Genomic DNA, 15,096 nt, shown 5'->3' with positions numbered 1-15,096 from the left:
AAATATTAGAACATTAAAATATTCGAACAATAATACTCGAGTGTCCAAATATTCTTTCGTCGTAATGGAACGCTCAGAAAACATTCAGATATTAAATTATTGGAACAGTCTTAGCCCCCCATTCTCAAATTTTGGGAACAATATTAATTCGAATAATGATATTTGTGTACTGAGAGATTAGAATAACGATATTCGAATACCTAAAAAATACCAACAATAAGTAGTAATACCTACTCTCGCGATTGAGTACTTAGATAATGGAACAATGATATTCAAATACTCAAATATTAGAACATTGAAATATTCGAACAATAATTCTCGAGTATCTAAATATTCTTTCGTCGTAATCGAACGCTCAGAAAGCATTCAGATATTAAATTATTGGAACACTTTTAGCCCTCCATTCGACGCGATAGCCCATACGGAGATTTTCCACTCGTATCGGGCCAATTAAAATGCACCCGATAATGAATTCCCCGATCTATTGCACCAGCGGTCGTGTATCACCGGCACACGAACGAAAGATGGTTCGCGAGAAGGCCTGAAAAGCGATTAAGTCGCTCGCCGGTGAATCGTGTGCACCGTGGAAGATGCGGGTGCACGGGAACGAAATACGGCTGCAGTTGCATCGGCCGCGCTGCACCCAGCGCAGTGCCATTCGCTGACGCGCGATGCTTGTCTGCACGGCGTACAGTGGTCTATAGATAGATTCACGGCGGATAAAGCTCGGTGCACGTAAGAAAATAGTAATTACGGGCACGATCACCGCGGATAAGAAGGAGCAAGATAAAAAAGGCCGATTCACGGCACGGCAAAAGCATCTAACCGCATCCTCTGCTCGATGCACCGACTCTTGTTCTACCGGGGCTGGTCTCTGCCCTGAAGACTCATTGCTCAGATATGTATGTACGGGAGGTCAGACGGTCTATTTGGATGATTTATTTATGAGACGATTTTAGCTTTTGAGAACTCTCTGATCGAGTATTCAATTCGCGTAAAATTTGCCAAAGGTTTATCGACACACCAGGTATACATTCTCGTGGTGTTTCGTAGCGGATTGTTTATTCGCAAGAGTCCGAGGTACGAACAGAATTTCAGGTTTCGTTTTAAAATATTGTTATTTAAGACACGGATTGTTGTTTATTATTTTTTATATCTTTGAAAAGAAAAATAAAACGAAGTTATCAGATTTGTTTAACTCGTGTATAAAATGTTCCGGTATGTTAAAGCTTGAACTTTTCTCTTGGATTTGAATCAAAGAATGTGTAAGTAATGGTTCTCTGTATTGAAAGTGGACGACCTCGAACTTGAACTCCAATTTCGTTTCGTTAGAATTTATCAAACTTTTTCTATAGTATCTTTTTTCTTACGGTATAGCAACCCTAGGCAGAAATGCAATTTCGTTCGATTCCTTGCATTATTAGGGACATATTGTCTTCTCAAACAGCGCCTCAAGCAGAAAACTTATGCGTTTTTTGAGGTCTAGAGAAAGCTCTAATTCTGAGCTGTGTTTGTTAACAATTTTTGGAATTCTCAGTGCATTACAAGCTTTCCCCTTTCCTCTTTGCACAGAATAAATTAGAAATTGGTAATATGTAGATCGACGGACAGAAAACGAGATAGGAAGTTATTACTATCGTAAGTGCATGTATATTTTAATAATATCAAGCATATACATTTTAATAATATCGACCACGAGCACGTATATTTTAATAATATCAAACAGCTGTGTACATTTTAATATCGATCCGGTAAAATTAAACCGGAATGGAATGTTTTTATTTTAATACTTCACATACATACGTTCACATCTTACAAGAACGTAATGTTTAAATTCTAATTTGAAGTTTTTCCAGCTTGGAAAATGTATACTGAATTAGGTGACGATCGAGTTTCCTCTTGAATTCAAAGAGTTAACAATATATATATATTTCATCGAAAAAGTGCAAAATAGATTCTTAAGGATCGTTGCACGCTATATAGGCATCCCATTGACAATTTCGGAGCATAACTACTCATAATTACAACAGAAACTTAAACTAATGCCATCGTAGGGCCCAGGTGAACTTCTCTTTTGCTCATAAAGCAGTAAATGATTCAGTTGCATTTTCATAAAAAACGGTCATGAGATTACTACGAGAACTTCTCTCTCTATGCCGATTCAATTATTATAAACTATATCGTAAGTATTGCGAATAATTATTTCATCCGTCTAAATTTGTTTGGCTTCGTACGAAGACTTCAAGAAACATTTACTTCGTCTTCTAAACACAAATAAAGTTTAATTATTTATAAAAAAAGGTGTGCATCAGAGTTCTCACCGCGTTTAATAAATAAATATTATCAATATTGTGTGCGGTAATGCGTGAGAATGTTTAAGGGCGTAAAATAAGAATAGCGTAGTCAGCATAGTCAACGTAGTCATTATTTGTGTGCTTTGTTAATGTTTTGTTCCTACTACTACCTCATTCGATACGCGTATATCCTAGAACTTTATTCACCTATATTTTACAACCACCAGTATTGGATAATTCCCCCAGTATTATTATTAATATCCCGTTCAGTTCGGTAACAGAACGGTCAGAAACAAGTCACGCGCGCAAGTATCGAGGTTTCACCGTATCACCGATATCGAGCCACGTAATCAACTCGCCATTGTATCAGTTTTCTCCCAAAAATACCCCCCTCCCCCATATTTTCTGTTAAGTAATCTCTACGGAGGGAAAAGGTTCTCGCGCATTATGGTCGTCGCGAACACGCGTGACAAGCGACACTCGCGACGCGATTAAGCCCCGTAACTCTGATTACCTGGCGTTTTATGAATTTGTTTAATGATATCCATTATCGTGTATCGTCCGGGGACGTAACGCCTGTATTTACGGGCCCCCGCCGGGCCCCGTATACGCCGAGCGTTTCGAGATTCAACCCGATAAGCCCGTTGACGCGTTCAATTCAGACTTATGAACTAGACGAAGGCATTCACAAGCGCGCGGAGTTTCTTCTCCGCGTCGCACGACACGGCACCAACAATGCCAGCCTCTCGTGTATGGATCCCGGTATCCGAGCGCCATAAATTTCTTCGTCGTACGGTGAACTTCTACGTATCTGATACGTGTCTCGAATTTCCCTCGGGTTTGAACTTTCGTCCGATGGTTGGTTAGAGAGTTTACACGTATTTTCGTTCGACACAAAAGGTACAAATTGCGAACGCTTGAAATGTCAGCGCGGTATGAGGGCCCCGATGCGAACGGGTCGTGCCACTTTGGGCCCTGGCGGTGAATTTTAACACTATAGTCCATCCAAAGAGACGAGATACCAATGTTTACATTTATGTTTCCAATGTGATCGGTTTAACGGTCGGTAGATTAATTGTGAGATGCGTTCGATTTACCCTGTAGGACACTTGGGATTAAAAGATAGATTAGATATTTAATTATGAGATGGATTTGACCATCTGAGGATACTTAGGACACTAGGTGTATTCGTTAATTCTTTAAGGCACAGGTACCAAACGTGTGAGATAATATCGAATAACTTAAATTTAAAAATATGTTAATTAGATATTTAATTTTGAAATGAATTCGATTCTCCGAGAATATCTAGGATTAAAACATAAATTAGATATTTAATTATGAGGTGGATTTGACCCTCTGAGGACACTTAGGGCACCATATTTCTTCGTTAATTCTTTCAGGCACAGGTACTAAACGTGTGAAATTATACAAAATAACTGAAACTAAAAGTAGATTAATTAGATATTTAATTTTGAGATGAATTCAATTCTCCAAGAATATCTAGGATTAAAACATAAATTAGATATTTAATTATGAGGTGGATTTGACCCTCTGAGGACACTTAGGGCACCATATTTCTTCGTTAATTCTTTCAGGCATAGGTGCTGCACGTGTGAAATGATATGAAATAACTGAGACTAAAAATAGATTTGTTGGCTTTAATTATGAGGAGAGGTGTAGACTTTATAATAAATGGAAAACGGAGCATTGCTCTACGGTATATATTATTGTGCGAGTCTTAGATTTTCTGAATAACGAGCGAGCCTGTTGCAATATGTTTTTACACTGTAGTGTGACTGAATAAGTGTGTGTACGTCTGTTGTATATTTCGTGTAATAATTAGACATTTAATTATTAGATGGAATATTTACAGTCTCAACGTGCAACTTGTATGGAGTTATTTTAATTTTTCATGGTGGGTTGAAAGTATCCCATCGTGCACATCAGAGTATTAAAAAGGTGGGATCTTTTTTAACTCACTATACACCAAAGAGTCTCCAAGAGACTTGTGCATGTTAACCTTTTCTGTATAGAGGTTTTCTTTTTTAGTTCAATAAAAGACACTTTTTTTATTTGAATTTCTAAGCATTGGAAGGAAATTACGAAGATATATTTGACGACAACAACGAACAAGTTGCGAAGATTTATTTAACAAGAAAGATACATTTGACAAAGATACAATTTTCGAGTATTAAATTTTACAAATTTTATCTGTGAACGAAATGGTGGATATTAATTGGACAAACAATAATTTTTATCATTTGATAAAATGATATCAAATACACAGCCAGTGTGTAATATTTTCTCCAAGAGTATAAAATTTAGCGTAGAAACGATTAATATATTGTTAGGAACTATTCATAAATATTTCAAAAGTGAAATGGAAAAATGATTATCGAGAAGAAACTTAGTAGGGAAGTCGTTGGTTGAGTAATAATTTTTATTAAATGTACAATTAATATACGTAGGTGTATTATTTTATTCGAGAAAATTTGTTCCAAGGACCCAGAACGAAGATATCGTAAAACATAAGGTATTGCATAAATCTTGTATTCCTCCTTTCATTTTACTCCTTATTATTTTAGTCGGAGCATAGTTTCACTTGTTAATCCGGCGAGTAGGTTGCCCGAGATAACTCGGGCGTGGCACTAGCAATCGTAAGTTCGCAATTTAAATATTTTCCCTGTTCCTGTTACCTCAAAGTCAATATTGTTTTTTCGAAAATTTTCACAGGCATGTTTTCTTAAATGGAACAACACATTATAGCTGACACCAAGATAAATTGAAACGTGTATCTCGGTATGACCTTGATGTGACCCTGAATATAAAATTTTTGAACTAGTAAAATTTCTTATTTTTCATGCTGGAATTTTCACACGTTAGGATTTATTTACAGTGGAATTTTGTTGCGTTAGAATTATATTTATAGTAGAATGTTGAAATCAACCGGGATCCTTCTTTTTTTACCGTAGAATTTATTTACAGTAGACTTTTTTCACTTTAGAATTTTGTCGACGGAAAATTTATCTTTATACTATAATTTTGAAATCATTAGAGATTCTTATTCTTTCACTTTGGAATTCACTGTAGATTGTTTCACATTAGAATTTTATTTATCATAGAATTATATTTATTGCAGAACGTTGGAATTGATAGAAATTCTTACTTTTTATTTAATTCCTTCCGGTGGAATTTATTGCCTACGGTAAATTTATCTTTATACTATAATTTTGAAATCATTAGAGATTCTTATTCTTTCACTTTGGAATTCACTGTAGATTGTTTTACATTAGAATTTTATTTATCATAGAATTATATTTATTGTAGAACGTTGGAATTGATAGAAATTCTTACTTTTTATTTAATTCCTTCCGGTGGAATTTATTGCCTACGGTAAATTTATATTTATACTATAATTTTCAAATCGTTAGAGATTCTTGTTCTTTCACTTTGGAATTTATTCACGGCAGATTGTTTCGCATTAGAATTTTATTTGCGATACAATTATATTTACAGTAGAATGTTTCAATTAAACCAAATTTTTCCCAATTATTCGACCAATTATCACTTTCATCCCAATTTCCGTAAACACCGTGTGCCCGAGTTCGACATCCCAACGCACCGTAACCGTTTAGTAAAGAATAAAAAAAAAAGTCTTCAAACTCCGTGAAAGTCTAACAAATTACCGAATCAACAACGGAGAAAACAACACGTATTTCGCGTTAACCGGCGCTCACTGTGCTCCAGTTGGTGCACCGTGTACCACCGCTGCGTAACTATTAATAACACAGTTGCATTATGCATAGTTGGCCGTAATTAACGTAACAACCGCCGTTAAACGCTAGGTGGCTAATAACGGCGGGTACATTTTGCGAGGAAAGCGGCTATTTTTAGAAGGGAAGAAAGTTACTCGGCCCTGGGGTGGGGGAAGTTATTCCAGACGGCTGGTATTGGCTGTCGCGCGCACGGTGAAACCGTAGGGGCGGGCTGGTGGGGAAAAAATGGCATCAAATACGTAATAACGATAATTAATGACCGACGGTGTACAGGAAATGTCGTTAAAAGGAATGCCCGTATACTCGTCTCGCGACGTTATGAATCTACGAGCGCGACTCGGTGCACTTGCGTTAGAGGACGCTCGCTTCATAAATTTCTTCGTTACTTCGCGAAACGTCGCGAGAGAACTTAACATGTCGCCGACGTACGTATCCACTGGTTCGACCCTTGAAGACTTATTGAGTACATAGATCCGTGCCGGCCCGGTACTCGTCGAGTTCTCGCATACAAGCCGTTTATAAATCTGTCGTCGCAGCGGTTGGCGACTCCTAGGAGAGACCTCACGAGGAGCGGCGCAGGGTTTGGAACCAGCTGAACATCGATCCGCGAAGTGGAGGACGACTGGTTCGGTACGCTCGCGAAGTGAACTGGTTAGCCGAAATTAATGGGAGTAACCTAAACGCGCCCCGGGAGAAGACCGCGTAAGCGTCTCTCATCGAGATCGTATCTTCTCGAGAAATTGCGTTGCGTCACCGTTTGCTGATAGGTCGATGTTTGAAACGAGAGATGTGTATATATATATTTGTGGTTGTTCGGAGCTGTGCGACCGTCGTGTCTTCGGTTTGCTTTGGGTGTTGCGAGGGAACCTATCCGAGGGAACGTGTTTGTTAAAATACATTTCGCGAACGAAGGATTTCCAAGTATAAGAGACAGACGAAGTTTTTTAAACCCGGGTGTCGGAGTGATGTTTTCTTTTTTGTAGCTTTTGAGTAGAATTGTGTCTTTTGTTTAAAATCAATTTGCACGGTTGGGTATAACTTTGGGATTAGAAATTTGAAGTTTTGTTACAGTAGAGAGGACTGAAAGTTTGGCGACTTTAGTTGACTTCTGTTGTCTTCAGGTATTACGAGAAAACTTATTTCAAATGACGTATCGAAATACATTTTAGGAATGTAGCGTGTCGAAGTAACTTTTTTCTACTGTAACTTTCGAGTAATATTGTTCACATGGTTTCAAATTCTGGGGATTTGTGCAAGGTAGACATTCGACAATTTTCTTCGTTCTTTTGAACATTTGTTGCATTCGAAATAGAAAGATAACTAGTTTTATTTACAAATATAGGTACAAATGCGCTGCAAAGTGCTCTAAGGTTAAATTATTCGAATATTTTCTATTCGGTCCGCACCGCGTGCGGAAATCCTCTAATCGTGTCTGTGAATCGTGTTCACCGAACGCCCATGGGCGTTCACCGCACGCCGGATACCGTTCGTAATTGGCTGCGGTGATCGAAGAGTAAAGTCGATGTTGCGGACCATTTACCCCGTTCTCCCCACTGCGGTAAAAAAAGTATAGTTTAACACACTCGGCAATACGCACAGCAGCCCGTCCCATTGAAATATGACTCTCTTCTCAGCAATTTGCCTACCATACTTCTGCACTTGCTGGTCGATTAATTTCATTGCACCCAACGTTGCACGTTCCGTGCTCGTTCCCGTGCAAACATAGCGCGAATCTTTCCGTGCCAATTCCAGCGACACGTCCGCCGTGAATCGAAACCGATTAAAGTCCATCCACTGGAATTAAATCATTTTCAAAATTCGAACTCCCGCGCTGGGCAACACCGGTCCCGTCGAGATTCTATAAATCAGACACGAGCCGTGTTCGCGCGAAATTTACCATTCTGCTTTCGTTATACCCCCATCGGGAATCCGCGAGCGTTTACACGACCGATGCAGCACGGGTTGTAAATAATTTGCGGTAACGCCGCGCGAGTTTCCTCGGATCGAACCGAGAATTAATTAGAAGCACCGGGATCGATATTCGTACACTCTGCGGTGGTTTGATTGAATTTTCATCGATCCACCGCCTCGATGGGCGTGTTCCTAGCACGTGGAAAAAGCGTTGGAACACACCGGGCGTCTCGCGTCATTAGCCTCGATAAAAGTATTTCTCTTACCTGTGCTACACCTCCTGTCGACAGCTCGCCGACGCGAAGAGCACGCTAGCCAGTCTCCACGAGGCGACCAGCTCGTTTCGTTCTGTTTGAACCCTGCAATTTTGCGTGGAGCGAGATCGCGGCGTGTACCTATCGACCCGTAATTACACGCTGCAACGACCTAGCGCCTCGAAAAATAGCCTATAAACCGATTCTCAATGCCGTAGGAGGGAAGATTCGAAGATACCAGGCTCCCTCCGGGCGTTTGGTGGTAAAAAGGAGGGGTTCTCGGGAAAATTTCGTCGGAAATCTATTCACTGCAGCGCCAATTTTAGATACCATTGGTTAGGTTCGTGGCAGAGAAGCTCAAAATTTCCTAGTGCGTTCTCACCGAACAATTTTCAAGTAGCTCAATGTTTTCTCAGTTATCTTTTCAACTGAACACTTTTTAAGTAGCGCAACGTTTCCTCAACTTCTTCAACCGAACACTTTTCAAATAGCTCAACATTTCCTTAACTTCTTCAACCGAACACTTTTCAAGTAGTCTTTCAACGTTTTATCAATTATTATTTCAATCGAACACTTTTTAAGTAGCTCAACGTTCCCCGACCCTTTCCACCGAACACTTTTCAAGTAGCTCAAACTTTTATCAATTATCTTTTCAACCGAACACTTTTTCAGTAGCTCAAACTTTTATCAATTATCTTTTCAACCGAACACTTTTTAAGTAGCTCAACGTTTTGTCAGTTATCTTTTCAACTGAACACTTTTTAAGTAGCACAACGTTTCCTCAACTTCTTCAACCGAACACTTTTCAAGTAGCTCAACGTTTTATCAATTATCTTTTCAATCGAACACTTCTTAAGTAGCACAACGTTTCCTCAACCTCTTCAACCGAACACTTTTCAAGTAGCTCAACGTTTTATCAATTATCTTTTCAATCGAACACTTTTCAAGTAGCTCTAACTTTTATCAATTATCTTTTCAACCGAACACTTTTTAAGTAGCTCAACGTTTTATCAATTATCTTTTCAACCGAACACTTTTTAAGTAGCACAACGTTTCCTTAACTTCTTCAACCGAACACTTTTCAAGTAGCTCAACGTTTTATCAATTATCTTTTCAATCGAACACTTCTTAAGTAGCTCAACGTTTCCCGACCTTTTCCACCGAACACTTTTCAAGTAGCTCAAACTTTTATCAATTATCTTTTCAACCGAACACTTTTTAAGTAGCTGAAACTGTTATCAATTATCTTTTCAACCGAACACTTTTCAAGTAGCTCAACGTTTTCTCAGTTATCTTTTCAACTGAACACTTTTTAAGTAGCACAACGTTTTCTCAACTTCTTCAACCGAACACTTTTCAAGTAGCTCAACGTTTTATCAATTATCTTTTCAACCGAACACTTTTTAAGTAGCACAACGTTTCCTTAACTTCTTCAACCGAACACTTTTCAAGTAGCTCAACGTTTTATCAATTATCTTTTCAATCGAACACTTCTTAAGTAGCTCAACGTTTCCCGACCTTTTCCACCGAACACTTTTCAAGTAGCTCAAACTTTTATCAATTATCTTTTCAACCGAACACTTTTTAAGTAGCTCAAACTGTTATCAATTATCTTTTCAACCGAACACTTTTCAAGTAGCTCAACGTTTTCTCAGTTATCTTTTCAACTGAACACTTTTTAAGTAGCACAACGTTTTCTCAACTTCTTCAACCGAACACTTTTCAAGTAGCTCAACGTTTTATCAATTATCTTTCCAATCGAACACTTTTTAAGTAGCACAACGTTTCCTCAACTTCTTCAACCGAACACTTTTCAAGTAGCTCAACGTTTTATCAATTATCTTTTCAATCGAACACTTTTTAAGTAGCTCAACGTTTTATCAATTATCTTTTCAATCGAACACTTCTTAAGTAGCTCAACGTTTCCCGACCTTTTCCACCGAACACTTTTCAAGTAGCTCAAACTTTTATCAATTATCTTTTCAACTGAACACTTTTCAAGTAGCTCAAACTTTTATCAATTATCTTTTCAACCGAATACTATTCAAGTAGCTCAACGTTTCCTCAGTTATCTTTGCAACTGAACACTTTATAAGTATCTCAACGTTTCCTCAATTTCTTCAACAGAATACTTTCCAAGTGACTCGATGTTTTCTCGACTCGTTCAATCGAACACCTTTCAAGTAGATTAACGTTTTATCAATTGTTTCAATCGAAAAGTTTTCGTTCCACAATGCAACGCTTGCATTCCTTCGCAGCTGTTTGGATTTGGAAATGAAAACACGGTTATTGCTCGAATGCAATCTCCGTTTAAAAATAAACTCGGAATAAAAATATACGTATGAAAATTATAAAGTGTAGAAATTGAAGTTTTTATTCGAGAGAAATTATACAGGTGGTTACAAAAAGAACACGATTTATAATTTTTTGAAAGGAGAAAATAAATTACATAAAATCTAGCAAAATAAAATATTTATATATCATATTAATACCGGAAACAAATAACGTTTCCCAATAATAATATATCTAAAGTTAGATATTTTATTGATACGTAAGATTTATTAATTACGATTTTTCTCGAAATATTTCTACCAAGCTTGTAGAGGTTCTATCCAAGTGACGCAATAATATTGTTCAAAATAATTAAATGATCTTCCATTTAACCGACTCGATAATTTTAATACCGCGTTAAAAGCAGCTCCACGTGATATCGGGATAAATGCACGTGCATAACACAATTACAGACATCCATTAAACCCTATTCCACTAAAACGAGCTCTCCGAGTAGCTTCAAATTCGATTAAAGCACAGTCTGGGAAAATCTTATTTCACGTTCTCGTTTTATTTTCGCAAGTAGACGTTGCATTGCGCGATACCTTGTAAAAATTGTTTACAAAAATGTATGACACGGATGGTCAAAAATAGATACCGCAAATATTGAAAAAAGACTCTTTTCATTGTACAACCAGCTGAAACAAGAACGAATCGGTGTAATCCGGTAAGCATTAATACGAGTGGAAAGTCGCACGTTTCTTCGTTGGTTGGATCGAACATTTATAGTCACGAGGAAAAACGATAAAAAATGGCGTCGATCGCTCGCTAATGCGGATGGTCTAGCTAAATAAGCGCAACACGAGGTAACGTGTGAATAACGCTCAAGCGAACGGGTTACTTTCTAACAGCTGAGAAACACCTGTCAAATTTATCGACGTCAATTAGCCTGTTCAGATAGGAAAAGCGTGTTAATTATTCACGATCTGTCGTTACGTACGCAAGTACATCAGCTACTGCAAATAGTTGACAGGTGTTCGTGGTTCACATTCTTGTGGAATTCGGTCACTGATACGCATTTCGGGGCCGAATTCCTCGCGAGTTGTTTATTTTCCTTTTCCAAAACAGACGGTGAATTTTATCGCACATTTTTTTAAAGCTGCTCCGACGATTTTAAGGGAGAAATATTTCGAACGAAACTCTGTATCCTCGACGAGAGAGAAGGCATTAAAATTAACTTATACAAAGTAACTATTAATTTCTTTTAGTTGTATCCTTTTGTTCGTATAAGAGCGAATATTTGAAGAAGAAATATTTGATCGAAAATGTAACATTTCTAAAGAGACAAATACATTAAAATTAATTTGCTTTAATGTTTCTTTACTCGGCGTTTGGTTATTTTTCAAATTCCAGAGTGAATTTGTTTGAATTCCAAATACGCTGTACGTATAATTCAAAATTGTTTATTTCATTATTGCATTACACGTACCGCTTGATATGTTACAGTATCTTTTTTTGAAACGTTTTTTCTTTTATACAGCAAACAATTTATAAATGATTTAAGGTCGTTAAGTTAGGTGACTCACTCTGTATAAACGTAATGGATATCTATACAAGAATTTTTTTTCTAGATTTTCGATTAATTTAGTTCGTGTTAAATTGCTTTCGTTCTGGTTGCACCGCCTACCTACGCACTGCAATTAAATATAAAAATTATACACGTAATAAAGATATCAGGTTGAACCGTTACTGTGTGACTTGACAGTAGTCGTCGTTTTTTGGCTGAAAATCAGAAACCAGATTTCTCTGCACGCGCAATTGAAAAGCCCGTGGGAAGGTGGAGGGGGGTTATGTGCGAACAGAGAAATTATATGGATGATGAATTGCTTTTCACTTACGTAAACCAGTTTCTGTTAAAATTAAGAAACAAACGAGCAGTACTTTCGTTCCGACCTGGTACCAGCGCGAGGACATTATGTCAGAAATAGTATACCTAAAGGTATTAAAGATACATCGAGACTGCAGTGACTTGCACTTCATTGAAAATAAATAATAACGGTAATAATAGTAACGAATAATTGGATATTCTTAACGTACTTTCGTCATTCAGTATCGTGCATACAGAAGTACTTGAATACTTGAGTATACTGTAGAATTTTGAAGTATATAAATTCAGTATCTGAATACTGAAGTATATTGAAAAATACTGAAGCAAATATGTCGAGTGTCTGAATTCTGAAGTATATAAATTCAGTATCTGAATACTGAAGTATACTGAAAAATACTGAAGCAAATATGTCGAGTGTCTGAATTCTGAAGTATATAAATTCAGTATCTGAATACTGAAGTATACTGAAAAATACTGAAGCAAATATGTCGAGTGTCTGAATTCTGAAGTATATAAATTCAGTATCTGAATACTGAAGTATACTGAAAAATACTGAAGTAAATATGTTGAGTGTCTGAATTCTGAAGTATATAAATTCAGTATCTGAATGCTGAAGTATTAAGTATCTGAATACTAAAGTATTAGGTATTTGAATACCGAAGAATATTGAAGTATCGTGTATTCGATTGTTGAAGAATACCGAAATATTCAGTATTCGAATACCGAAGAATATTAAAGTATCGTGAATTCGAATATTGAAGAATACTGAAATATTCGGTATTCGAATACCGAAGAATATTGAAGTATTAAGTATTTGAATATTGAAAATAATTGTCTATAATCATTTATAAGACCCTGTTGATATTTTCCATCCGGGAAATCCTCACGTGTTTGAGTTCGTACGAGAACATTTCCGTTAGACTTTAATAGTTCGCTCGATAGTGATCATTTTTATATTCACCGCTCTTAGGAGCCATCAAACGTTCCACACATTTAATTCCTTCTTATTTTCCTTTCAGCTGTAGTCGTGCGGTATTTGACGAGGCGGTACATTGGCGAGTACAGCTCAACCAGCGGTAAGTCGTTTCAGGAATCTCTTTTTTCTTTCCTTTTTATCCACCTTTCGAAGCAATCGACGCTTCGGTTCTTGCGCTTGCGTTGTCTACACGCTGTTCGAAAGTCGTCAGAGAATTACCTTTTCTATCGTTGTTACTTTCAGCTCGATTACACTTGGCAATATTCTCTTGTACGTTAAGAGTACAAATAACCCTCCTATAACACGAGTAATTCGTGTTTTTTTTATATTACTAGTAGTGTAATTTAACATTTTTTTCTTAATGCATACAATATATAAAATTACATAATATATGTGATATGTATTATGCAGAAAAATTTTGCATAGATGTGAGGAACAATTTTTAACCACTACTCTACAGTAATATTTTCAGTAGTCTGGTCTAAGAAATATAACATTCTTTTCTCAATGTATATAATATATAAAATTACATAATGTATGTGATGTGTATTATGCAGAAAAATTTTCCATAGATGTGAGGAACAAATTTTAATCACTATATTACAGAATTATTTTCAGTAGTCTGATTTAAAAAATATGATATTTTTTTCTTAATGCATACAATATATAAAATTACATAATATATGTGATATGTATTATGCAGAAAAATTTTGCATAGATGTGAGGAGCAATTTTTAACCACTACTCTACAGTATTATTTTCAGTAGTCTGATCTAAAAAATATGATATTTTTTTCTTAATGCATACAATATATAAAATTACATAATATATGTGATATGTATTATGCAGAAAAATTTTGCATAGATGTGAGGAACAATTTTTAACCACTACTCTACAGTATTATTTTCAGTAGTCTGATCTAAAAAATATGATATTTTTTTCTTAATGCATACAATATATAAAATTACATAATATATGTGATATGTATTGTGCAGAACAATTTTCCATAGATGTGAGGAATAATTTTTAACCACTTAGCAAAAAGAAATTGCACAAACACTTAAACTTAAAACAGATAAGTCTAGGAAGAGAAATTATAGGTTATTGGAAAATTTTCTATAATGTTATAGGAGGGTTCTGGTAATATCTATGCCGTGTTATAAGAGAGTTACCGTTACATTTGCACCGTGTTATAAAAGACTTGTTACTTTTATTACGAGAGGATTGTCCCCAGTTTTCTACCGTGTTATAGGAGGGTCGTTATAATTTTCCTACCGTGTTACAGGAGCCTTTGCGCAATTCCACGTACAATTTTTCAACATTTGCACAATATCGCAACGCAGTAAACGACAAAAGAAAGAAACACGAACAAAAGGAGTAGTGTTACCGTTAATGTAAAACATACGGGTAAAGATCGATTAGATACATAGTATCGAGACGCGAGATAACATCGATAGACTGGTTGAAATCATTAGTATTTTCCAACGAATCTAGAAGCCTGTTATAACAGAGTTACAACTATCTAATCCCTGCCTTTTTTGCGGTTATTTTTAACATTGCTCCAGATTGGCCGATCGCTATACGCACCGTGCTACTTTGTACCATATTCGTGCCCTAAGCTAAATGTAGTCATATCTTTTATCCCGTTAATACGAGATTACGTTCCAAAGACTCACTAAAAATAAAAAAAAAATGGCCGCGAGTTAAGTCCTTAAGTAGAAACGAG

The 15,096-nt window shown here is 36.6% G+C and overlaps 1 protein-coding gene across 1 annotated transcript in view; it reads left to right on the top strand.

Moving 5' to 3' along the window:
* LOC143150167 (ras-related and estrogen-regulated growth inhibitor) overlaps nt 1-15,096 on the top strand; it is a 114,345-nt gene that overhangs the window by 10,253 nt on the left and 88,996 nt on the right. Inside the window, exon 3 of the mRNA XM_076318233.1 lies at nt 13,414-13,470. Within this exon, the coding sequence (XP_076174348.1) occupies nt 13,414-13,470 (57 nt within the window). The remainder of the gene's footprint in view (nt 1-13,413; nt 13,471-15,096) is intronic.

The sequence above is a fragment of the Ptiloglossa arizonensis genome, chromosome 8, assembly GCF_051014685.1.
Source record: "Ptiloglossa arizonensis isolate GNS036 chromosome 8, iyPtiAriz1_principal, whole genome shotgun sequence".
Lineage (NCBI taxonomy): Eukaryota > Metazoa > Arthropoda > Insecta > Hymenoptera > Colletidae > Ptiloglossa > Ptiloglossa arizonensis.
The sequence above is the reverse complement of the archived record's forward strand: the minus strand, read 5'-3'. Positions and strand labels throughout refer to the sequence as shown.